This window comes from Elephantulus edwardii, unplaced genomic scaffold, assembly GCF_000299155.1.
Source record: "Elephantulus edwardii isolate Elephantulus edwardi_28Jun2011 unplaced genomic scaffold, EleEdw1.0 scaffold00017, whole genome shotgun sequence".
Lineage (NCBI taxonomy): Eukaryota > Metazoa > Chordata > Mammalia > Macroscelidea > Macroscelididae > Elephantulus > Elephantulus edwardii.
In genome coordinates this window covers 25,026,077-25,051,643 of record NW_006399767.1, presented here as the reverse complement: position 1 = coordinate 25,051,643, position 25,567 = coordinate 25,026,077, and the positions used below count along the sequence as shown (strand labels likewise).

The following is a 25,567-nucleotide window of genomic DNA, read 5'->3' as shown; positions in this document are numbered from 1 at the left end:
CCAGAAATATAGCTTTTGAAAGAAAAATCTGCCCTGCTTTCATCATTTCAACGTGCACGCCATGAAGTGGGAAGAAGGGGAGGCACCCCAGGTGGTGGACAGACAGCCTCAGGCTTTGTGTGTGATTTCATCCCTACTTTCTATAAAATGCATCCTGGAGTTTTTTTTTCAGACCCTGGTGCAGAGTAGGTAAGTAGTGGAGAATTCTTGGTGAACCTTTTGTTGTTTTTTTTTTTGTCCATAATTTTGTGAATCCTTGGAAAGATCTGTAACTAATTCCCAGGGTATACTAGGCAGGAGTTCTTGCGTATGGTGTGGATTGTTGTGTTAATGGTATGAGGAATTTCCTACTTTTTATTCCTCAAGAAATAATCATGGACCTGCTTATTGAACTAACTACAAATTTCTGTCAGTGAAAGCTGGTTCATTTTCTTTTTATTCTGATTGGCTTTCATATTCCTCTGTGTCCAACTTTCTAGTGACCTAGCAATCAATCAGGGAATTCTAGTGAGTAAGGAGTTGTGCTGCCAACCTAAAGGCAGGTAATTTGAATTCACCAGCAACTCTGTAAAACAAAGATAGACAATTTCCTCTCATGCAATTTACAGCCTCTGAAAACCCACTGGAGGGTCAGCTGTGAGTTAGATCTGACTTAATGGCAAAGACTTTGAGTTAGCTTTTTTTTCCTTTTAGTAATAACAGTAGCAGATTAGACACTAATAGGACTTGATTGAGATCTAGGTTGTTGTTGTTAGGTGCCATCAAGGCAAGTATTACCCATAGTGACCCTGTGAACAACAGATCTGAAAACCCTCTCCTATCCAGTGCCATCCTCACACTTCCTGACACTCTAGGGCCCATTGCAGCTGTCATTGTGTCAATCCACATATTAATTAGTTGAGGTCTTCCTCTCCTTCACCGAGTCTCTGCCTTTTCAAGCATGATGTCCCTCAACTAGCAACATCTCTTAAGTATGTAAGGTGAAGCTTTATCATCTTTGCCTTCAAGGAGCACTCAGGTTGCACTTTTCCAAAATATATTTGTTCTTCTGGAATATTCAGTACTTTTCTCCATCAACACAACTCAAAGGTACCAACTCTTCTGTCATCCTTATTCATTGTCCAGCTTTCATATGCATAGTAAGTGCTTGCATTATGCAGACAACACAACCTTGCTTGCCAAAACTGAGGACCCGAAGCGTTTGCTGCAGAAAGTCAAGAACTGTAGTCTTCTATATGGATTGAAGCTCAACATCAAGAAGACAAAGATTCTCACCACTGGGCCAATTGGCAGCTCCATGATGGAAGGAGAAGAGATTGAGGTTGTTAACAATTTCAACTTGCTCGGCTCCACAATCAATACTCTTGGCACCAGCAGCCAGGAAATAAAAAGACAAAGTGCATTGGAGAAGTCTACTGTCAGGGACCTCCAGAGTGTTGAGAAGTAATGATGTCAGTCTAGAGACTAAGATGTGCCTGATCCAGCCCATGGTCTTTGAAATTACTTGCTATGCATCACAATGCCTTTGAGTTGTGGTGCTGGAGAAGTCTTGAACATAGCCAGAAGAACAAAGAGGTCTGTTTTGGAGAGGGTGAGACCAATTTTCTCCTTTAAGGCTAGGATTTTGAAGTTCTGTCTGATATACTTTGGGCACGTGGCCAGGAAGGACCAGTCTTTGGAGAAGGGCATCATGATTGGAAGAGTAGAGGGTCAGTGCAGGAGAGGAAGACTTCAGATGAGATGAACTAACACGGTAACTGAGGGAATGGGATTAGGCGTGTCGAAGGCAGTTAGATGGGCTTAAGAAAAGGCAGGGGTCCGAGCTGTTGTGTGTAGGGTCACTATGAGTTGCAGGTGACTTGATGGTCCATAACAACAACAAATGTTCCATTGCTCTGTATACATAACAGCCTCTTGGGCTAGGGTACAGGTTTCACATGAGCACAATTAAGTGCTTTGGGATTCCCATTCTTCTCAATATTAGCCGTAACTTATTATGATCCATATAATCAATAAATGCCTTTGCATAATCAAGAAAGCATAAATTGGCATTATTCTGGTATTCTCTGCTTTCAGCCATGATCCTTCTGATATCGGCAATGGTGCCCTGGTGCCATGGCTTCTTCTAAATCCTGCTCGAACTTCTCGCAGTTCTCTATTAATGTACAGTTCTAGCTTTTGAATGATCTTCAGCAGTAGTTTGGTTGTATGTGATATTAATGATATTGTACAATTGTTTTCACATTCTGTTAGGTCACCTTTTTGGGGGAATGGAAACAAATATGGACATCTTCCAATCCATTGTCCAGACAGCTGGCATAGTCTGGTGAGTGCATCCAGCACTCTATCTATGAAATGAAACAAGTCCATTTGTATCCCATGGATTCCTGGGGCTTCAAAGCCTTCAAAGCAGCTTCAACTTCCTACTTCATTACTTTAGGCTCCTGCTCATGTGGTACTGTACAAAATTTTTCAGTCAGTCAGCTCTTTTTGGTACTGAGACTCTGGGTATTCCCTCTACTTTTTTTTTTTTAAATAATTTTATGACGGTTTGCTTACAAAGTTCATATACATTGTGTTTCACAGTATCCTTCATTCACATTGTGTTTTATACAGTCATCCCCATGCATTGTGCTTTATAAAATTAATTATTGACTATGCCCATCTTTACCCTGTCTTTTCAGGCTCCTGATGGATCTTTCTTATTTCTTTTGCCCCCTTCTCTCTACCCACAAAATTGTGCAGCCTTGTGATTTTGCCCCTATCCATATTCACCGCTCTGCTCCCACCCTTTACCTGCTTGGATCCCCATACATGTTTTACTAGTTTCAATATATTGCCAATAGATTCTTTCTTTTTTTTTTTACTCAAATAATACTTTCTTTTTAAGCATCAAAAATGTTTTAATTTTTTCCCATTGTTCCACATTTCCCCCTTCCCCGTCTCCTCCCCCAACCCTCCCCACAATGCACCACTTGTTCCAGATTGTTGTCATACATATAATGCCTAATTATATATTCCTTTTGGACAGTTCTCCCCATCTGATCTAATGCAATATTCTTTATCCAGTCTTTTCACATTCTTTCCCTAGCCCACCCCCCCATGACTGTATTATTTTATAACACTGGTGTTATTCAGTATTTGTCATCTGTGGATTAAGAGATTTCACCCTGCATAATATCCTCCAGGATCCCCCATGTTGTGTAATATTTTGTGAGTTCATTGGTTTCCAATGCTATGTAGTATTCCATTGTGTGAATGTGCTATAGTTTTTCAATCTATTCATTTGTTGATGGGTACTTGGGCTGCTTTTATCTCTTTGATATTGCAAATAATGCAGCAATAAACATGGACGTGCATAGCATCTTACAGTATTGCAATATTGTGACTCAAGGCTTAGATTTATTTTTCAGTACTCTCAGCTTGAGAAATGCAGAGTGAGTTCTTCCTCTTTTTTCTTTTTTCCCACTCCCAGCTCGCTACACATTCCATTATAATACTTTGCTTTGTCTTCATGAGCTGCCCTTTGAAATCTTCTGTTGGACTCTTTAATTTAAGCATGTTTTTTGTTTTAGCCTCTTGAGCTCTAGTGAAATTTTCAGAGTCTCTTCTGGCATCGATTTCAGATTTTTCTTTCTCCTCTGCCTTTGTATAACATTTTGCTCTCTTCATGGATGATATCCTTGATGTCATCCCACAGCTCATCTAGTCTTCAATCATTGGTGTTTAATGCTTCAAACATATTCTTAAGATGATTTTGAAATTCAGGTGGAATAGATTAAAGATCATGCTTTGGTTCTTGTAGACTTCTTTGGCCTCAATTTAAACTTGCACATGAGTAATTGATGGTCAGTTTCACAGTTCACCCCAGCCTAGATTTTTTTTTTCTTGGCCTAGTTTTGACTCCTGAAACTGAGGAAGGCCTGAAGCCCTTGCTCCAGAAGGTCAAGGACTACGGCCTTCAATATGGATTGAAGCGCAACATTAAGAAAACAAAGATTTTCACCATTGGGCTAATTGGAAGCATCATGATAGACAGGGCAGAGACCGAGATTGTTAACAGCTTTAGTTTGCTTGACTCCACAATCGACACTCTTAGTACCAGCAGCCAGGAAATTAAAAAATGAATTGCATTGGGGAAGTCTGCTGTCAGGGACCTCTCCAAAATACTAAAGAGCAATGATGCCAATCTAGAGACTCAAGTGTGCCTGATCCAGGCCATAGTCTTTGCAATTACTTGCAATGTATCAGAAAACTTGGCAGTGACTAGAGATGATAGAAGAAGAATTGATGCCTTTGAGCTGTGGTGCTGGACAAGAGTATTGAATATACCATAGGCTGCTAGGAGAGCAAACAGGTTTGTTCTGGAGAGGGTGACACCAGCCTGCTCCTTGGAGACAAGGATTCTGAAGCTTCGTTTAACATATTTTGGATATGTTGCGATGAGGGTCTAGTCCTTGGAGAGGGACTTTATGCTTGGGAGGGTGGAGGGACAGCACAAGAGAGGAAAACCCTTGATGAGATGGATTGATTCAGTGGCTGGGGTGATGGGGATAGATGTGTCAGAGACAATAAGGTTGGCACAGGATAGGGGTTTAGGGTTGTTGTACATAGGGTCACTATGAGTCGCAAGCAACTCAATGTCACAGAACAAGTTTTGACTGCCGATATGGAGCTTCTCCAATTACTTCTTCCACAGATGTAGTCAATATGATTCCAATGCAGTACATCTGGTTAGGTCCATATGTAAATTCGCTGTTTGTGTTTTTTTAAGAAAGTTAATTGCCATGAATAAAATATTGAACATACAAAACTTGATCTTCTCTTTCCAGCCTCATTTCTGTCAGCAAGCACATACTTTCAAACTTTTATTCCTTCTTCATTTTTCTAACTTTTGCATTCCAGTTACCAATTATCATAACTCATCTTGATTGCATGTTTGGTCAATTTCAGAATGAAAGATTTGGTAAACAATTTAAATTTCCTCCTCTTTGGCTTTAGCTGTAATAGCACATATTTGAAAAATAGTCATATTAACAGGCCTTCTTTGTATGTGTATAGATAATATCCTATTATTCACAACATTGTACTTCAGGACAGAACTTGGAATTGGCTTTTTGACCATAAATGAAACACCGTTCTTCTGTTTTTCAATCCCAGCTTAGTGTTGTTGTTATGTTGCTGTTGTTATTGTACATTATGTACAATAGCCCTGAAACCTGCTCTATCCTATGCCAACTTTATTGTCTCTGACACACCTATCCTCATTATTTCAGTCACTGAATCAATCCATCTCATGAAAGGTCTTCCCCTTCAGTGCTGTCCCACCACCCTTCCAAGTGTAATGTTCCTCTCCAAGGACTAATCCTTCCATTGAAACATGCTCAAAGTATGTCAGACGAAGATCATGCCTAGTCATTGTCCAGCTTTCTGATGCATAGCAAGTAATTGTAAAGACTATGGCCTGGGTCAGGTGCACGTAAGTCTCCACACTGATGTTGTTTTTCAGTACTTTGGAGAGGTCCCTGACAGGAGACTTTCCTGGTGCAATTCATCTTTTTATTTCCTGGATGCTGGTACCAAGAGTGTTGATTGTGGAGCCATGCAAACTAACGCTGTTAACAATCTCAGTCTCTTCACCATCTATCATGTTGCTGCCAGTCAGCCCAGTGATAAGAAACTTTGTTTTCTTGATGTTGAGTTTCAATCCACATTGAAGGCTGTAGTCCTTGACCTTCTGGAGCAAGGGCTTCAGGTCCTCCTCAGTTTCAGCAAGAAGGGTTGTGTCATCTGCATAACACAGGTTGTTGATGAGTCTTCATCCAATCCTAATGCCACATTCCTCCTCATAGAGCCCAGCCTCCCAGATGATCTATTTTGCATATAGATTGAAAAGGTATGGAGATAGGACACATCCCTGGTGTACACCCTTCTGGATTATCACAATGCAGTGTTTCCTTGTCCTGTTCTGACTACTGCCTCCTGGTTCAAGTATAGGTTTCATATAAGCACAATCAAATGTTCTGGGATTCCAAATATCAAAGTCATCCAAAGTTTGTTGTGATCCACACAGTCAAATGCCTTTACATAGTCAACGAAACACAGAAAGACATTCCTCTGGTATTATCTGCTTTCAGCCAAGACCCTTCTAACATTAGCTATAATATATTTAGTACAATGGCCTCTTCTAAACCCAGCTTGCACATCAGGCAGTTCTCTGTTGACATGCTGTTCCAGTTGTTTTTTAATAACTTTCAGCAGAATCTTGCTTGCATGTGATATTAATTATACTGTTTGATAATTTCCACACTCTGTAGGTTCACCTTTCTTTGGAATGGGAACAAGTATAGATCTCTTCCAGTAAGATGGTCAAGTGGTTGTCTTCTAGATTTCTTGGCACAACTTGGTGGGTGCATCCAGGACAGCATGCACTGTGTTATTATTTGATTCAAAGTAACCAAAGCTAGTCCATCTCATCTCACTAATGCCTAGAATGTAGATGTTCATGCGTTCCATTTCATTTTTCACAATTTCTAGTTTCCAACATTGGTATTTTTTACATTCTATTTTATAATTATGAAAGGATGTTTGCCACTATGTATCTTCATTTCAGTTGATTTCCTATCAGTGCTCTAACTCTAACACTCTAACTATCTGTATTCATCTACTGTTAATAGGGTTTTCAGAGGCCTGTCATTTAAGTAGTGGATGGGCAATCCTGCTTCCTAGTCTGTCTTAATCTGGGGGCGCTACTAAATCCTGTCCACCATGGGTGATCCTTTTAGCATTTGACACACCAGTGCAATAGCTTTCAGCATCCCAGCAACCCACAAGTTATTTTAGTACAACAAACTGACAGACAAGTACTGTACCAATTAGAGCAATGTGTTCTCCAATACAACAGAACTGACAATTTAGTGTTGTATCTCTTATAGCAAATAGGGCTTCCAATTGTTAATCACAAAGGCCCACCTACTAGGTCTTAATTGCTTTAAACAAAAGACTCTCCACCCCCAAGGTACTGTTAATAAAATAAAAATCTTCTTTAAAGCAGTTGGAAAATAGGAATCTAGGTAATGGGGAGAATATCAAAGCTCTTATTAAAGTCTCCTCGGTACTTACTTACCTGCCTTAATATGACTGAGGCTCTTGGATCCACATAATGGACCATGGAGAAATCCAAGATGATAGTGTGGATGGGAGGCAGAAGAGAAACATCTGAGTAAGGTAAGTATGATCTATTCCTCCCCTGACTTTCGGCAGTGCCAGGCAATGGTGGTGTGTTGTTTCTCAAATGGGTATTAAGCATAGAGGTTTTGTCCATCTCCTCCAAGTTTTGCCCTTGATTTCTCTGATATGGGGAAGATAACGTATATGGTATTTCCTCATCAGATGTAGAAGTTTGGCTGACTGTCACGTTCTCGAAGCGTGAGCATCGGACCAGGTTAATGGAGGAAGAGGAGTAAGAACCCGGTTTATATTCATATCGTTCTGTGTAGACAACCTGGGAAGATAGAATTAGGAAATGACTGTGAGGGGACTCAGACAAAAGCTGGAAGTATTTTAAACTCTGCTCCTTTCATCTGCTAACTTATTCCTTCTCATATGAAGCTTTCCCCCCTACTATCCATTTTCACTTGGATCCTCTACTGTCTCTTCCATCACCATTCATGGCATCCCCCTCCCAATTTTCCTGTGTCTATCAATGACATTACCACTGTTCAAGTGACTCAGCGTTTAAATTTATCATTCCTTTCCTTCATCCCTGGGTTCTAATTAATTTCTAGTGCTCACTAATTCATAGTTTGAAGTATTTCCTCATTTAATCCTTTTTCTCAACACCTTCTTTCTTCAGTGCCAACTAGCTTGTTAAGACTTTCTGAAAAGGACAACAATTACTTGGGCAGGACAGTCTTCACCTCTCCCTCGCTTCAGCTCCCTAATTGGCCTCAAGTACCTGCTATTGTTTAAGCCCAGTATCAAGCACTCAGGACACAATAGTATGGAGGTGGTGAAGGTGAACTCTACTTTAACAGTGAGAGATCAGACTTTATCTACCAGGAGAGAAGGAAAATATCAATATAGATGGATAAGATTTATATGGCACATAGAAAAAAGAAAATAATGAATTTGCTGGAGGAGTGGGAGTTAGGATGATGATTATTTTCTTTTTTCTTAAATATGAAAATGTTTTAAATTGTTGCAATAATGTTGATTGTGAAATTTACTTTGAAGATAGAAAAAAATGAAAAATTTAAAAATCATACTGGGTAGTATATATTATATAGAAAAAAACAACAACCAACAAACCAAACCAAACCTCAAAAACTGGTAGAGTGTTCCCATGGTTGAAAGTCACTGAGGTCAGGCCTTAAAGGGGCAGCTGAGGTTTAGTTCAGTACTGAAGAGATGCAAGGTCTCCCAGATAGAAGGACAGTTGAGGGCTTTTCCCTTTCTCTTCTTTTTCTTATCTTTGTCAAGGACTTTTACAATCCACTCCCATTGTGTCTGCCTGGTCTCACTTCCTAGATCAAACGTCTTACTCTGAGAATCTGACATTTATTCCCACCCTAGTGTCTTGGCCCATGTGGAACTGTGGATCTGGAGTCCTCTTCATTTCTACAAATTTCTACATCACTACAATTGTCTCTCATCTGACTTGTACATGTCTACTTCTCCCATGTAATTCTCCTATTGAGCTCATACTGAGCACCTCTTCCTGAAAGTTTTATAGTTGTTAGAATATAACACACAATTTAGAATATAACAGTACAGTGCATGGTAAAGTTCACAATTTTATTTTATCAATTTTAAGATATGCCACTATTACTTATACTCCCAAGAATGAAAACATTGTGGATTAAATCAGCATGATGCATCAAATTGTAGAAATGTTTAAAAATTTCTGATTGATAAAATAGCCTTTTGGTCACACCATTATAGAGCCGTCTCTTTTTTATTTAAAACTTCGTTAATGCTTTAAAAAGAACCCTATAATTTTGAGGGGCTGATAGGGAGTGAGAACACAGCAGAAACAACATTGGCTAAGTGGATACATCTTAATGCTGATATTGTGTACATTAAGATCTATTTATACTCTTATCTTTACTTTTGTATATGCTCAATATTTTCTGTGAAAAGAAAACTTTAAGAACTTCCTGAAGACAGAAACCCTTAAAATTATTTTTCATTTTTATAATGTTATAGTTATGGGTACATAGTTAGGGCTCAATATATTCTGGATTACTCTATTCCACTTCAAGTGATTTGTTGATATCTTGTAAATGTTCTCTACAACATGTAACACAGAGTGGATATAAAATAATGATTAAACATAGTGTTAATTCTGTCCTGTTGGCAGAGTAGTAGGATGAAGTGTCCTTTGGGTTTTAATAACCTTGAGTTTCATTAATTATAGCACAGTTGGTATTTTCAGGGAGAGCTCAGTAGAAGCCATGTTTCATTAGGGTGTATGTTCTTGTTGTGGTTAGGTGCCATTGAGTTGAATACAAACTCATCATCTCTGACATACACAAGCCCATTGCAGCAGTCACTGTGCCAATCCATCTTCCTCTCCTTTGCTGACTCTCCACCTTCCCAAGCATGATATTTCTCTCGAAGAAATAGCTTCTCCTAATGACATGCCCAAAGTATGTGAGATGAAGCTTTGTTATCCTTGCCTGCAAGGATGAACTTTCTCTAAGACATGTTTGTTCTTTTGGAAGTCCATGGGCTATTCAGTACTCTTCTCCAACCCCACAACATCACAAAGGCGTCAGTTTTTCTTCTGTTGCCCTTATTCATTGTCCTGCTCTCAGATTGAGGTATGTGCGAGTGAGAATGAAGACTCAGTGTTTGAAACAGTAGAGACAGTGTGGCAGAGGGAGCTGCACTGCTGACCCATACACTCTGCTTCTCTGGACAATTGAAGCCACTAGTGGCTCTTCAGGAGAAAGATGAGCAGTCTCCTCCCATGTTGTTTAAAGCCTCTGAAAACTCACCTTTGGGTAAGCTATGATTTTATTCCAACTCAACAGCAATGACTGAGTGTTTAAGATTTGAACCCACCAGTGGCTCCATGGGACAAAAGACCTGACAATTCTCACATAAAGATTATAGCCTTAAACATCCTGTGTGGGGTTGGGTGGCAGTTCTATTCTGCCATATAGAGCAGCTATAAGTCAGAAGCAACTCAATGGCACATGACAAACAGCAACAACACAAGTGGGAAAGGAGGGTGTTGTTGGGTGCAATCAAATAGAGTACGACTCATAGCAACCCTATGAACAGTAGACCTGAACCCTACCCTGTAACATGCCATCTTCATCATCTCTGACACACTCAAGCTCATTGCCTAAATCACTGTATCAGTCCATCTCACTGGGGGCCTGTCTCTCCTTTGCTAATCTTTCATCTTTCCAAGCATGATGTCTCTTTCCAAGGAATAGCCTCATCTAGATACATATACAGAGTATGAGAGTTGACCCTTCACCATCTTTGCCTCCAAGGAGCACTCTGGCTGCTTTTTTTCCAGGACTTAATGCTGATACTTGGTATAGAAGGTATGGAGGCAGTATGTCTATAAATCTGTGGGTAAATTTCTAAATAGCTATAATTTGCAGTCCAGAGTATAATCTGTATACTGAATGCTATATGTAGAAAGGCCTAAAAGCTAGAAATGAGAAGCTCTGATTTGAGTAAAGGGATTATTTAGACCAAGTCAGAGTCGGAAGGGGAAATTCAAACACTTTGAAACTTTTATTAGCTAAAGTATCTTCCAAAACCACACTCAACACCATTAAGTCGATTTGAACTTATCACATTGCTCTGATACTATCTTCCAAATAAAACCCAAAAGCTACTGCTATTGAGTTGACTGGAAACTCACAGTGCCCTCCCCTGGGTTTCTGAGGCTGTAAATCTTCATGAGAGGAGAGTGATTCATCTTTCTCCAGTAGAATGGCTGGTGGATTCAAACTGCTGATCTTACAGTTAGTAGCCCAACTCTTCACAAAACCCCTATCTTGAAGAGTGACCTGCACTTGGCGCTCCTTCTACTTCTGCCATAGTTTTTCCGGTCATAGGCAGACATCAGGAGGAAACCCTGGTAGATGCTGGAGATTCCAGCCCTAGACTCTTCCCTAGCTGGAAATGGACAAAGGTCTTAAGTTCACTTATTTATCAGGACTGTAAAGCTGTTCTTCAGGATATATGGGATGTGTTCATCCTTCCATGTGATTTATTGCCTCCAAAAACTTGCTGGAGGGTCTCCTATAAGATGGTTCTTATTTGAAGGTATGTGACAATAACACAGCTTCTCTGGTGACCTAGTGGTATGGGGCTGTTCTGCCAACCCAAAGACAGGTGGTTTGAGTTCACTAGCTGCTCTAAAGGAGAAAGATGGGTGTTTTCCTCTGATTTACAGTCTCTGAAAACTAGCTGGAGAGTCAGCTATGAGTTGGATCCAACTTGACAGCCCATAAAACCTAACAAGACCTAGAACTGGTCAGCTAAATCCCAGGAAATGTGTTCAACTGGGCAATTCCTGACAATCTGAACAGGCAGACAGTCCTCTGACCATTAGATGGGCAAGCAAAGATTCAGAACAGCTTCTACCTGCTTTCGGGTCAAAATTTAGACCTCAACGGGGAGCCTGTATCTTTTTTTTTCTCTCCCAGAAATCTTCTATTTGCAGTTTTCTGTGGTCCATTTGTAAGTTAAAAACCCTTGAGGGGGGAAAAGGCAAAAAACAAGCAAAGTTTCTGACCCTTGGTGGTGGTTCTGGTTCGTCACAGTTGCAGAAGCACCTACAACCCCTATCTACAGGTTCGCTGCTCTCATTCTCGGCACTATCACCAAACTGGTTGAGAATCTCTTCTTCTGTAAGATGAACCACATTCATCTCGGTCTGGAAGACATAAGAGAGATTCCATACTGAGCGTGATGGGTAGAATAGAAGAGGAAAGAGTGAAGCAGGGGCAGGGCACAGGGCAAGGAGAGAGAGAGAGAGGAGGAGGAAGTAGTTACTTCTTTTAACAGCTTTTTCTTCAGGTAGTAAACATTTACAAAAGTAATGGAGTTGCAGCACTGGACAATTTTCACGCCAGGAATGCTTGTAATCTGTAAAAGAAAATGTTAAATTGTGAGAAGTTCCTGAATTCTTTTACTCACTAAGGATAAAAACTGTTTAGGCCCAGATACCTATCAGCAGATGAATGGATAAACAAAATGTGTTCTAGCCATACAGTGTAAGATGGTTCAGCCACGGAGAAGAATGAAGTTCTGTCACATGTTATGACATGGATCAACCTGGAAGCATGATGCTGAATGAAATAAGCTAGACACAAAAGGATAAATATTGGTAGATTCCACTTACATGAAGAATCTAGAACAGGCAATATTTACAGAGACAGTAAGTAGAATAGAGGTTCTCAGGGGTAGAAGTGGAGAGGGACTGGGGAGTTACTGCTTAATGGACACAAGAGTCTGTTTGGGGTCATAAAAGAAAAAAAAAACAAAACCTTTAGACCTCCCTGGAGTTATTGAAATTCTTCTTTATTGGAAGAAGGCATCCCTCCTCTAAGGCATATTTTTAAATAGTCCTTCATGGACTACCTGCAGTACTATAAAGATTTACCTTGTATATTCCTTTCTCCTTCTTCCTTCACTTCTATCTATAGTACAGGAGGGAGTTCTGGTGGTATACTGATAAGGAGGTGGATTGCCCACCCAAAGGCACATGCTTTGAATCTGCCAGCTGTTCTGTGGAAGGAAGATGAGCAAACACCTCCTGCACAATTAACTTTCTCTGAAAACCCACTAGAGGATCAGCAATGAGTCAGTTCCACTTTGATGGTACACAATAACAACATAATATAGGAAACTAAGGAGTACTGGTAGTGCTCCTGTTGTTAGGTGCCGTCAAGTTGAGTATGACTTACAGTGACACTATTAACAGCAAATATGAACTCTGTCCTATCCTGTGCCAGCCTCACAATCTCTAACACACTAAGCCCATTGCTCAAGTCATTGAGTCTGTTCACTTGATTGAGGGTCTTCCTGTCCTCTGCAGTCCCTCTACCTTCCCAAGCATGATGTCTCTCTCCAAGGAATAACCTTTCCTGGCAACATGTTCAAGGTGTGTGAGGAGAAGCTTCATCATCTTTGCCTGCAAAGAGTACTCTGTCTGCACCTTCTCCAAAATCATATCTGTTTGTTCTTCTGGCGGTCCACGGGACATTCAGCACTCTTCTCCAACATCATAATTGAAAGGTGTCAATTCTTCTTCTGTCACCTTAGTCATGGTCAAGCTTCAGATGCCTCAGAATGTCTGAAAAGACCATGATCTGAATCAGGTATACCTTAGCTCTCAAACTAACATGATTGCTCCTCAATAATATGGACAGGTCCCTGACAACAGACTTTCCCAGTGCAATACATCTCCTGATTGCTAGTATCAAGCATATTGATTGTGGATCCAACTAAGATCCAACTAACCAGTCCAACGGCTAGGATTTTTGTTTTCTTGATGTTTAGATGCAATCGATATTGAAGGCTGCCGTCTTTCATCATCTGCAGCAAGTGCTTTAAGTCTTCCTCACTTTTAGCAAGCAAAGTTGTGTCATCTGCATACCAAAGGTTACTGATGAGTTTTCTCCAATCCTGATGCCACATTATTCTTCACAGTCTAGCTTCTGAAATAATCTTCTCAGCATACAGTTTAAATTTGGCATAGAGAAAGGATACAATTCTGATGTACACTTTTCCTAATTTCAAACTGTGCAGTGTTCCCTTGCTCTGTTCACACAACTATCTCTTGGTCTATGTATAGGTTTTGCATAAGTACAGCTAAGTGTTCCGAGATTCCCATTTTTCTCAATGTTAGCCATAGTTTGTTATGATCCACACATTTATTGTATAGTCAATAAAGCATAAATAGACAGTATTCTGGTATTGTTTGCTTTTATCTAGGACTTATGTGACAACAATAATAATATCTCTGGTATCATGGCCTCTTCTAACTCCATCTTGAATATGTGGCAGTTTTCTGTCAATATTTGCAGCATTTTACTTGCAATGTGATACTGGTAGTATATAGTCCATAACATTTTGGGCTGTTAACAAAGAGATCAGCAATTTTTTCCAACCAGTTTTTTCTTGGGAGAAAGATGGAAAACTTCCTGCAATTATGATTTATAGCCTCAGAAACTCCATGGAGGTTGGTGTTGCTCTTGCTGTCATGTAGAGGCATTCTGAGGCCTGAGTTGTCTTAACCCATGAGGTGGCTTGAAGTTTCCCCCATACATAGCATGTGGAAGCCAAGATTTGGCAGCCATCCCCTCAAGCTAAGCCATCCAACTCTAGCAATTATAAGTCTTCTTTGATATAGACATTGGTTGGGAGTGAATTAGTCTAATTGTCTTAGAATTGTTTTCAGACATGGTACCTAAAATTACTGATCATTTTCATGCATTATGTACTGAAGAGAAGGATGTTGGGCCTACAGCTGGAAAATCTATTTCAAAGGAGGCTTTTTGCATTGGATTATTAAGAAATTCATGATTCAAAGTGGAAACTTCTCAAATCAGAATGGTACAGGTGGAGAAAGTATTTATGGTGAAAATTTTGAAGATGAAAATTTCTATTATAAGCATGATCAGGAGTGTGTATTGAGCATCACAAATGCAGGACATAATACAAATGGTTCTCAGCTCTTTATCACAATAGTTCCACCTGTTTTGGATGGGAAGCATGTGGTATTGGTCAAGTGCTTAAAGGAATGAGTATGGCAAGGATATTGGAAAATGTGGACGTGAAAGGTGAAAAACTTGCCATTGTGAATTATTGCAGAATGTGGAGTAAAAGGGGAAGGCTGGGGAATATTTCCAGTAGATGGCTCTGGGGACAGTCATCCAGATTTCCCTGAGGATGCAGATATTGACTGAAAAGATACAGATAAAATTTCATTGATAATAGAAGATTTAAAAAACATCAGAAACACTTTTAAAAATTCTAGAGCTGGGAGATGGCCATAAAGAAATATGCAAAAGTTTCAAGATGAGGAAAGTTCAAAGGCTGTTACTGAGAAAGCAGATCGATCCAAGCTACAACTTTTAGCTTCAAGGTGTGTATTGAATATTGGTCCTTGTAAACTGATGATGTTAAGCTGGCAGGGAGCAGTTGACAGCCTTTTGGAGGCTCTTGAAATAGATCCATTAAATACCAAAGCATTTTGCCAGAGAGTTCAAGGGTGGCAAGTATTAAAAGAATATGATCAAGCACTGGCTGATCTCAAGAAAGCTCAGTAGATAACACCAGGAAATAAAGCTATCCAGGCAGAATTGCTGAAAGTCAAGCAGAAGATAAAGGCACAGAAAGATAAAGGGAAGAAGGCAGCTTATGCAAAAATGTGTACATAATGAGTAATTCAGTTTTGCTTAAATAGTCTTTGCATAAAGGCAGTAATATTTCAGGGTGTTTGTCTATTATCCCCAATGTGCTTCCATTTATGCTTCAATTTCCCATTGTTTACAATTTAAAAATACTGATGGCCTCACTTATAATAAAATGGTGTTTAAAAAAAAGAAAGAAACTCCGTGGAATGACTCAACAGCAGTGATTTAGTGCAAATAGCCAAGACATTCTAAGCTTCTAAGCAGCAGGCCTGGCCCACCCCAGCACTCAAGCCCAGGAGAGGTTCAGATCCAAATTCTTACCTCCCGGTAGTCACTGATGCTCCTATAAATGTTGGTGTTAGGGATCTGACCCAGGATCAAAAAATTAGCTCTGGAAGGAAATAACACTTATGTTTAGGTCATCGTTTTCTTGCCTTACCATGCCTCATTCCCCATTCCCCAAGAAGAAGTACCTGTGTGACCGAATGGTGATGATGAAGAAGGAAAAAGCTACTGAAACAAGTAGTCCAGCATCCAGTCCCAGAAAAAGTACAGACAATAAAGTTGCCAGCCATATAACCTTATAGAAAAGTGGAATAAAAGGAAAAAGGAAGATTGTGAAAACAAGCATGATTCTGAAAATTAGAACTTATATTTTGCAACTCACCTACAGCCCTTCCCTTCTCACACCTAGGATCTGGAGGGGGGCAGAAATCCAACATCCATATGGATGTTGCCATCACAAAGAAGCTCTCCATGTAGCATAGAGATTCTTTTATGCATTCTTGGCCAATTCTTCTGTTCTCCCTCTAAACTTCAGTTTCCTCATGTACAAACTTGAAATAACAGTATCTGCTTCACAGGATTTGTAGATATTAGAAATAGTGCTTACAAAACAACTCACAAAGCACACCACTTACAAAATGGTAGCTGCTGTTTTAAGATCTAAAATTGCTGTTGTTCACTGTCATTGAGTCACCCCTAACTCATGGTGACCTTGTACATGATGGGATAATATGCTGCCCAGGCCTGTGCCATGATGGGGATCAGGCTGTTGTGATGCATAGACTTTTGGAAGCAGGTTGTCAAGGCTTTCCCCCCATCCAACCTAGTCTAGATGTTCTGCTGAACCCTGTTCAGCATTGTAGTAATACACAAGCCTCCATGACAGATAGCTGGTAACTGTATATGAGGTGCAGTGGCTGGGAATGGAACCCTGTGCTCTTACATGGATAAACAAGAATTCTGAACCAAACTACATATCAACACCTAGAATAGTTATTTCAAATATTCACATCCTTTACAAGTGCTCATCCCACTACTTTTTCTGTAATTCTTGGTAGGTGATCTTATCTCTATAGGGAAAATAGGCTGGGGCAAATTTAACTATTTCTTTCCCTTTCTAACTAACTTTTCAGAATTTGCTCTCAACCTCCCTTTATTTCCTACAGTCCCATCGAAGTATTAAACCTCCTCCTAGAACCACCACCCATGCTCTGGACCATATCCCCTTCTTATTTGCTCCGGTGTCTGGTTCCAAAGCTTACCCTTCTCCTATTTTTCTATAGCTAGATTAAGAATCTGTTGTCCAAACAAAGCAAGAGGACACTGCGTGGTTTAAAGTCAAGAAAGGTATGAATTAAGGCTGTATCCTTTCTCCATACTTATTCAATCTGTGAGCTTAGCAAATGATTCAAGAAGCTAGATTTTATGAAAAATGTGGCATGAACAACTTGTGTTATGAAGATGACACAATCTTGCTTAATGAAAGTGAGGAAGACTTGAAATGCTGGCTATAGAAGATAAAAATTTATAGCTTTCAATATGAATGACTTCTCAACAACAAGAAAACAAAAATCCTCACCTTTGGACCAGTAAACTACATCATGATAGATGTCAACAGTTTCCTCTTACTTTTATCCACAAGCAGTCTTGGTACCAGTAGTCAAGAAATCCAAAGACACATGACATTGGAAAAATCTGCTGTCAAGGACCTCTCTGCAAGGTGTTAATTAAGCAGTAACTATGTCAGTCTAAAGACTAGGAAGCACCTGATCCAAGCCAAGATCTTTCCAATTACTTCCATGCATCTGAAAGTTGGGCAACGAACAATGATGACAGAAGTAAATGTATTTGAGTTGTGGTGTTGGAGAAGAGTATTGAATAACCCATGGACATTTGTCTGTTCTGTCAAAAGGACAAATATATCTTGGAGAAAGAGGCAATGGTGAAACTTTGTCTCACGTAATTTGTACATGTTGTTAGGAGAGGCTATTTCTTGGAAAGGGATATTATGCTTGGTAAGGTGGAGGGTTAGTAAAAGGAAGAAAGATCCTCAACAAGACATATTGACACAGTGACTTAAACAACAGGTTCAAATAGATCCAAGATGATGAAGATAGCACAGCATAGGACAGGATTCAGGACTGTTGTTCACAGGGTTGCTATGAGTCGTAGTCAACTAGATGGTACTTAACAACAGCTGAGGTCAAGCCTTCTTATTATATTAAATTGACCATATTTTATTTCTGATTTCCCTTAATATCTTTTAGTTTTGAGCTCCAGTGAGGAGGCCAGTGCTCCATTAGTTATTCCCTTTGACAAGGTATTTCCTTCTCTTGTTAGGATTTGGGTATCCTATCTAGGTCAAGGTACTCAAGAGCTGGTGTCACTCTGGAGACTAAGGTATGCCTGATACAGGCCATGGTCTTTGCAATCACTTTCTATGCATTAGAGAGCTGGACAATGACTGGGGGGATAGAAGGAGAATTGATGACTTTGAGCTGTGGTGTTGGACAAGAGTATTGAATATACCATGGACTGCTAGGAAAACAAACAGGTTCATCCTAGATAGAGTTAAAACAGGCTGCTCCTTGGAGGCAAGGATTCTGAAGCTTTGTCTGACATACTTTGGACATGTTGCAAGGTGGGAAAGTCCTTGTAGAGGGACGTCACACCTGGGAGGGTGGAGGGGCAGTGTATGAGAGGAAGACCCTTGATGAGATGGATTGATTCAGTGACTGAGGGGGCAAGTGTGTCAGAGACAGTAAGCTTGGCACAGGATAGAGCAGAGTTTAGAGCTGCTGTCTATAGAGTCACTATGAGTTGCAGGCAACTCAATGGCACATAACATAAACAACAACAAAGTCTTGGAATGAAGGGTTAAAGGGCTTTCCACCTAATCAAAAGGTTGGTAGTTCTAACTCATCAGTTCACTCAGCAATATAAAATGTGGCAGTCACTCTCTATATATTTGTTCCTTGGGAGCCGTATACTGTGGAACATTTCTATTCTGTTCTGTAAGATCACTATGAGTTGAGATCATCAACTCAACAGGAATAGGGCTTTTAAAAAAAAAACTTGGAAAATATCTATGCTGACTAGATTAAATGCTATTAAAATATTTACTGCAGGACAAACTTTTTCTTTGTTGTTGTTTACTAGGTGCTTTTGGGTTGAGTATGACTTACAGTGATCCTATGAACAACAGATACGAACCCTGTTCCTATTCTGTGCCTGGAAACACTAAAAAGTTGCAATACGGAGAGAGGCAATCAGTAAAATATTGGACAATCCAGGAAATCAAAAGAAGATGGAAAGAAAACAGAATCACTATACCAAAACAATTGACTGACACAGAAGTATTTCAGGAAGTAGCATATAATCAAGAGTCAGTGGTAATGAAAGAAGATGTTCAAGCTGCACTGAAAACATTGGCAAAAAATAAGGTCCCAGGAATCAATGGAAAAGGAACTGACATGTTTCAGCTAACAGAGTCCTGGATGTGCTTACTACTCTTTGCCAGGAAATTTGGAGGACAGCTGCCTAGCTGGCTAAATGACTGGAAGAGATCGATATTTGCTCCCATTCCCAAGAAAGGTGATCGAACAGAATGTGGAAACTATCAAATAATATCATTAATATCACATGCAAACAAAATATTGCTGAAGATCATCCAAAAATGGCCAGAACAGTACATTGGCCGGGAACTATCAGAAGTTCAAGAAAGGTTTAGAAGAGTCCACAACACCAGGCATGTCACTGCTCATGTCCAATAGATTATGGCTGAAAACAGAGAATACCAGAAGAATGTGTATTTGTTTTATTGACAATGCAAAGGCATTTGACTATGAGGATCATAACAAATTATAGCTAACATTGAGAAGAATGAGAATTCCTGAACACCTAATTATGCTATACAACACCTGTACTAGACCAAGAAGCTATTGTCCAAACCATGCAAATGCATGGTTTACAATTAAGTAGTGTGTGTCAGGATTGTATTCTTTTTCCATACTTATTCAATCTGAGTGCTAAGCAAATAATTTGAGAAGCTAAACTCCATAAAAAAAGAATGTGGCATCCCGGTTGGAGGAAGACTCATCAACAATCTACATTATGCAGCTGACACAAATGTTGCTTGCTGAAAGTGAGGGAACTTGAAATATTTGCTACAGAAGATCAAGAACTACAGACTTCAATATGAATTATATCTCAATATCAAGAAAACAAAAATTCTTACTACTGACTGGCAATATTATGATAGATGAGGAAACTATTGAAGTTGTCAACAATTTCATCTTACTTGAATCCACAGTCATCACCCTTGGTACCAGCAGTCAGGAGATCAGGAGATAGACTGCATTGGGAGAAACTGCTGTTAGGGACTTTTTCAAAGTGATATCAGTTTGAAGACTAAGATGTGCCTGATCCAGGTCATGGTGTTTTTTTTTTCCAATCCCTTGCTACATAACTAGACAGAGAATAAGGATGACAGAAGACGACTTCATGCCTTTGAGTTGTGGTATTGGAGAAGAGTACTGAATAACCCCATGGATTGCCAAAAGAATAAACAGAAATGTCTTGGAGAAAATGTAGCTGGAGCACTCTATGGAGGCAAAGATGGCAAAGCTTTGTGTCACATACTCTGCACATGTCATTAGGAGAGGCTAGTCCTTGGAAAGGTGGAGAGTCAGTGAAAAGAGAGGAAGCCCTTCAATGAGATGGATTGACACAGTGACTGCAGCAATGGGTTCAAGTATATCAGATCAGAGATGATTAGGATGGCAGAGGATAGGACAGAGTTCAGAATTGTTGTTCATAATGGCACCTAACAATAGCAATGCAATCAGCTCTGGTGACCTCGTGGGTAGGAAGTTGCACTGTGTAGGCACTGCCAAAGGCAAGTGGTTCAAATCCATCAACTGCTCTCTGGGAGACTGATGACCAATCTCCTTTCATGTGATTTATAACCTCTGAAAACTCACCGAGTGGCTTCTGGTTTAATAGCAATGAGCTGTTGAATTATTTCTGTAGCCACTGAGGAATTCCCAGGTAATGCAAAATGAGCTGCTAAGCAGAAAGTTGAAACTTTGAGTCTGCCCAGAGGTGCCTTGGAAGAAAGGCCTGGTGATCTACTTCCAAAAAATTAGCCATTGAAAACCCTGTGGAACAAAGGTCTGCACTGACATACATAGGGTTCTCATAAGTTGGAATCAACTTGATGGGAGCTGGTTTGAAATTTTGATAGCAACTTAATTTATTTAGTTTTGCATATTTGGAATAGTTGTCTAAATCTTTTCATGTGTCATCTACATTGACTCTCTTTTACAGTAAAAGTAGAGTATGAGGCTATCAGGATCATGCTGTTGACTAATGTTCCCTGTTTGTTATTGTTCTTCTCTTTCTAAATTTCTACTCTACTTTTACTTTCCTCAGTCAGTGTTCAAATACTCACACAATCATACTGGTCCTGGCTCCACAGATCAGGTAGGTGGGCAATGGTTTCAAGGTAGGTCAAGACGTTGCTCAGAATAATACCAGCCATCACAGCCTGTGAGGAAAAGATAAACCCTGCTTTATTTCTTGTTAGGAATTAAAAATCCCAAGTCCCCACAAAAGGCTAATCAGGGAAAACAGAACAACCAGAAAGGACATAATAAGAATACTGTCAGATTGTGAAATATAACCAACATATTACTAAATAAGAAATATAAAAATTGTTGTAAGGGAACCTAATTGATTGTGTAAACTTTAGCCAAAAACATAATAAAATACAGGTATGCATTGACTAATATCCATTCGGGCAACTCCTAAGCTTACATGCCACCACGTGGTAGGGAGAGTGCTCATTTAGAGGGCACCAGGAGAGAGGGGCCATACTGATTTGAGAGGCAGGACTGGGTTTGGCCACAGTCCATAGCTGAGCCATGGCCCAGTTTGTAGCTTCCAATCTACTGCCTTGGCTCTCAAAGCCAGAGCAACTACTGCCAGGTGCCCTGCCCAGTTGCCCTGTATGTGAGTGGAAGTGGGAAGATACTGGACTGTGACTGCTCTACTCCTTCCTTCTCTTTCAGATTCCAACCAGGCTTCATGAAGCTGCTTGGAGAGTGGGAGTTAATGGAGTGCTAAAGCACCCTGCACAGGGGTTATTTTGGTAGATGAATATAGACTATACCATGGATGTTCTAGAAAACTTGTGATCCTGCATCTATCTGACTCATGACCCTCTGATCTCTGGTTCTTGGGATGTAAACCAATAGTCTACCACCTGATGTGTTCATTTGGGGTTTTAGGCCCCAACAGACATGTGAGTCAGAAGAAGTCTCCAGCTTGACACCTGAAGCTGCCAATTTAGGGCTTGCCTCTCTTCACAATGGTGTTAGCGATTGCCTTGAAATAAATCTCTTTGTATATTTATATATAAGCTTCACACGTTTTACTTCTATATAGAACCCAATGTTGTTTATGGTGTTTAGGACAAGACCTGTGAGGAATTGGCATCCTTGATTATATGTCTTGTCTTTGGCTATTTGTCATTTATTTTGTCTTGTGTGTCTGACATATCTGTTACCAACATAAAAACTTACATAGGATAGTCTAGATGATGAATCATCTAGGTAAGAATTAAAGCAACTTCCACTCACAGAAATTTTAGAATAGTTTCAGTGAGACTTTAATTCAACTCTAACTATGATATACTATAATTGCTTCAGTTGAATGAACACTAATATCTAAAGTACAGAGGAGTTGTAAGATGACATCAAGGATATAATCCACAAAGAAGGCAAAAGGTCCTTACAAAGACAGAGAAGAATTAAAAGACCAAACTGGTTGTCAAAAGAGACTCTGAAACTTGGATTGGAACAAAACCCAAAACAAGGAGAAGGAATGCTGATGTAAGAGAGTTGAACAAAAGATTTCTAAGGGCAGCTAAAGAATATGAGGCAAAGTATTATAATGAAATGTGCAAAGATCTGGAATTAGAAAACAAAACAAAAAAACCCCTAGCATTTCTCAAGTTGAAAGAACCAAAGAACAAATTCAAGCCTTGAGTTCCAATACCAATGGATTCTAAGGGGAAATTATTGATTGATACAGGAAGCACCAAAAGAAAATGGAAGGAATACACAGAGTCACTGTACCAGAAAGAATCAGTCCATACTGAAGCTTTCCAGGGAGTAGCATATGATCAAGAGCCAGTAGTAATAAAGGAAGAAGTGAAAACTGCACATTGGCGAAAACCAGGCACCAGGAACTGATGGAATATGAGTTGGGATGTTTGAGGAAACAGATGAAACCTTACATGTGCTCACTAGTTTCTGCTAATAAATATGGAAGACTGCTACCTGGCCTACAGACTGGAAGAGATCCCTACTTGTTCCCATACTCAAGAAAGGTGATCCAATAGAATGTGGAAATTCTTGAACAACATAATTGATAGCAAATATAAGTAATATCTTGATTTTTTTGAAGATTTTTAAAATATTTATTTGAATAATGATGAAGATTATTTTAAAATGGACAGAACAGTACATCAATAGGGAACCATTAGAAATTCAAACTGGATTCATAAGAGGCATTAGGGATATCATTGCTGCTATCAGAAGGATCTTGACTGAAAACAGAGGACACTAGAAAGATGTTTACTTGTATTTTGTATTGCAACATCATTTGACACTGTGGATCATACCAAATTATGGCTAACCTTAAGAAGAATGGGGATCCTAGAATATTTAATTGTGCTTATGCAAAACCTATACTTAAACCAAGAATCAGTTGCTTGAACAGAACAAAGAAACACCGTATGATTTAAAATCAGGAAAGGGGTGTGTCAGGACTGTATCCTTTCTCTATATCTGTTCCATTTGTATGTTTGCATTCACTCAAGGAGCAAATCATTCAGGGAGTGGGACTATATGAAGAAGAATGTGGCATCAGGACTGGAAGAATACTCATCAACAGCCACGCATGCAGAATGTGAGGGGGACTCAAAGCACTTACGTACAGCCTTCGATATGGGTTACATTTAAACCTCAAAAAACCAAAAACTCTAATAGGCAACATCATGGAAGAGGGAGAAGAAATTGAAGTTGTTAAATGATTTCATTTTAATTAGGTCCCCAATAAACACTATTAAGATGTGTTGCATTGGGGAAAGCAGCTGTCAAGGACCTCTCCAAAATTCTAAAGAGCAAAAGTGTCAGTTCAAAGGCTAAGGTGTACCTGATTCAAGTTTTGGAATTTTCAGTTGCTTCTTATGCAAAGAAAGCTGGACAATGAATAAGGATGACAGAACTGATGCCTTTGAAGGTGATGTTGAATATACCATCTGCTATCAAAAGAACAAACAAATCTGTCTTGATGCAAGTGTAACCAAAGTGCTCCTTAGAGGCATGGATAGTGAAATCTGGGCATCTTTTCGGGAGGAACCTATCCTTAGAGATAGACATCATGCTGGGAAAGGCAGAGAGTTGGTGCAAGAGAGGAATACACACAAGGAGATGGATTAATATGAGGACTACCACAATAGGCTCCAGCATGACAGAGATTGTGAGCATGGTGCAAGATCGGGATAGGCTTTCTATGAACTACAGTCGACTTGCCAGCATCCAACAACAATATAATTGTTTCAACAGTGATATATCATTTTTATATAAATAAAATTTTTGCCCATAAAATTAAATTGGCATATTTAAAACACTGACTATATTCCATGTACATGGTTGTTGAAGATAAAAGGGTGCCATCTTTTTTGAAAATAATTTTAGGATATATCAAGAAATCCTCTCACACAAAATATTGTACTTCTAGAAATATATCCCAATATGGAAAAAAGGTAGATGTACTATTTGTATGTATTGATGTATTCTATTTGTAGAAACAAGAATGAAGAAAACCCAATTTTCTTACCCAAGAAAATTATTAAATAAATTATAGTAAGGGATATCATACTACTTAGTAAATTTTTAAAAGCATAGAATTGAATATACAGTTCAAATACAACTATGTAAACTGACATCCAATGACGGAAACAAATAATGGCTGGATATATGCCAAATGCTTAATAGTGGTTTCTTTGTGACTGCAAATGATTTAAAATGACTATGAATTCTCTAAAGTTTTTAAACAATGAGCTTTTAAAATTTCTAATAGAAACAAAGTTTACTAAGACCTACATTTGAAGATAGAAAAAAAAACCATGGAAAGTATAACCTAATACATTTTCTAGAAACATTTTTCTGTGCTCGTGAAGTCCCTGAGTTGGTTTAACATTCCTCTGCCTTTTCTTTACCCTTCCTTTCTCTGCATTCTCAGCCTGGGAATTAGAATTGCTACTAACGAGCTGACTCTGGTTTTTTGAGGGTCCCTGTTGCCCAATTGCAACAGGTTGGTAGAAGGAAAAGAACCAAAATGAAGTCAGCAGTAATCAGCTCTTTTCTCCCTTACCTTCTGATTTTCAATTAAGAAACTCCAAGATACCTGTTACAGTTTTTGAAAGGTTCAGGGTTTGAGGCAGGGAGTATGAAGTGGATGCAAACCTCATGAAACAATATAGTATAACAAAATATTCACTTGTATGAATATTATAAATCATACTTATTAAATAGTAAAGAATTAAATTTATATATCATCCTTATTATCCAAGTGACAACGATTATAATTTTCATCATGAATTGAATTCATCATGACTTACAGTATTCTACATTATGCTTGTCTAAAACTGTACTCACATGCAAATTCAAGCTAAAGCTGAGGAAAATTAAACCAAATCCAAGGCAACCAAAATATAACTTTGAGTCTATCCCACCTGAATTTCAGAACCATCTCAGGAACAGATTTGAGGCTTTGAACACTAATGAACGAAGGCCAGATGAGTTGTGGGAGGATAT

At 39.3% G+C, this 25,567-nt stretch overlaps 1 protein-coding gene and 1 pseudogene across 1 annotated transcript in view; one reads left to right on the top strand and one right to left on the bottom strand.

The window, feature by feature from the left end:
• Positions 1–25,567, bottom strand: part of SLC26A8 (solute carrier family 26 (anion exchanger), member 8) — a 152,446-nt gene that overhangs the window by 25,636 nt on the left and 101,243 nt on the right. The window contains exons 11-16 of the mRNA XM_006882174.1: positions 21,133–21,228; positions 15,869–15,975; positions 15,717–15,786; positions 12,028–12,120; positions 11,768–11,908; positions 7,127–7,504 (exon numbers count right to left, since the gene is read on the bottom strand). Of these exons, the coding sequence (XP_006882236.1) occupies positions 7,127–7,504; positions 11,768–11,908; positions 12,028–12,120; positions 15,717–15,786; positions 15,869–15,975; positions 21,133–21,228 (885 nt within the window). The remainder of the gene's footprint in view (positions 1–7,126; positions 7,505–11,767; positions 11,909–12,027; positions 12,121–15,716; positions 15,787–15,868; positions 15,976–21,132; positions 21,229–25,567) is intronic.
• LOC102875183 lies at positions 14,213–15,419 on the top strand (annotated as a pseudogene).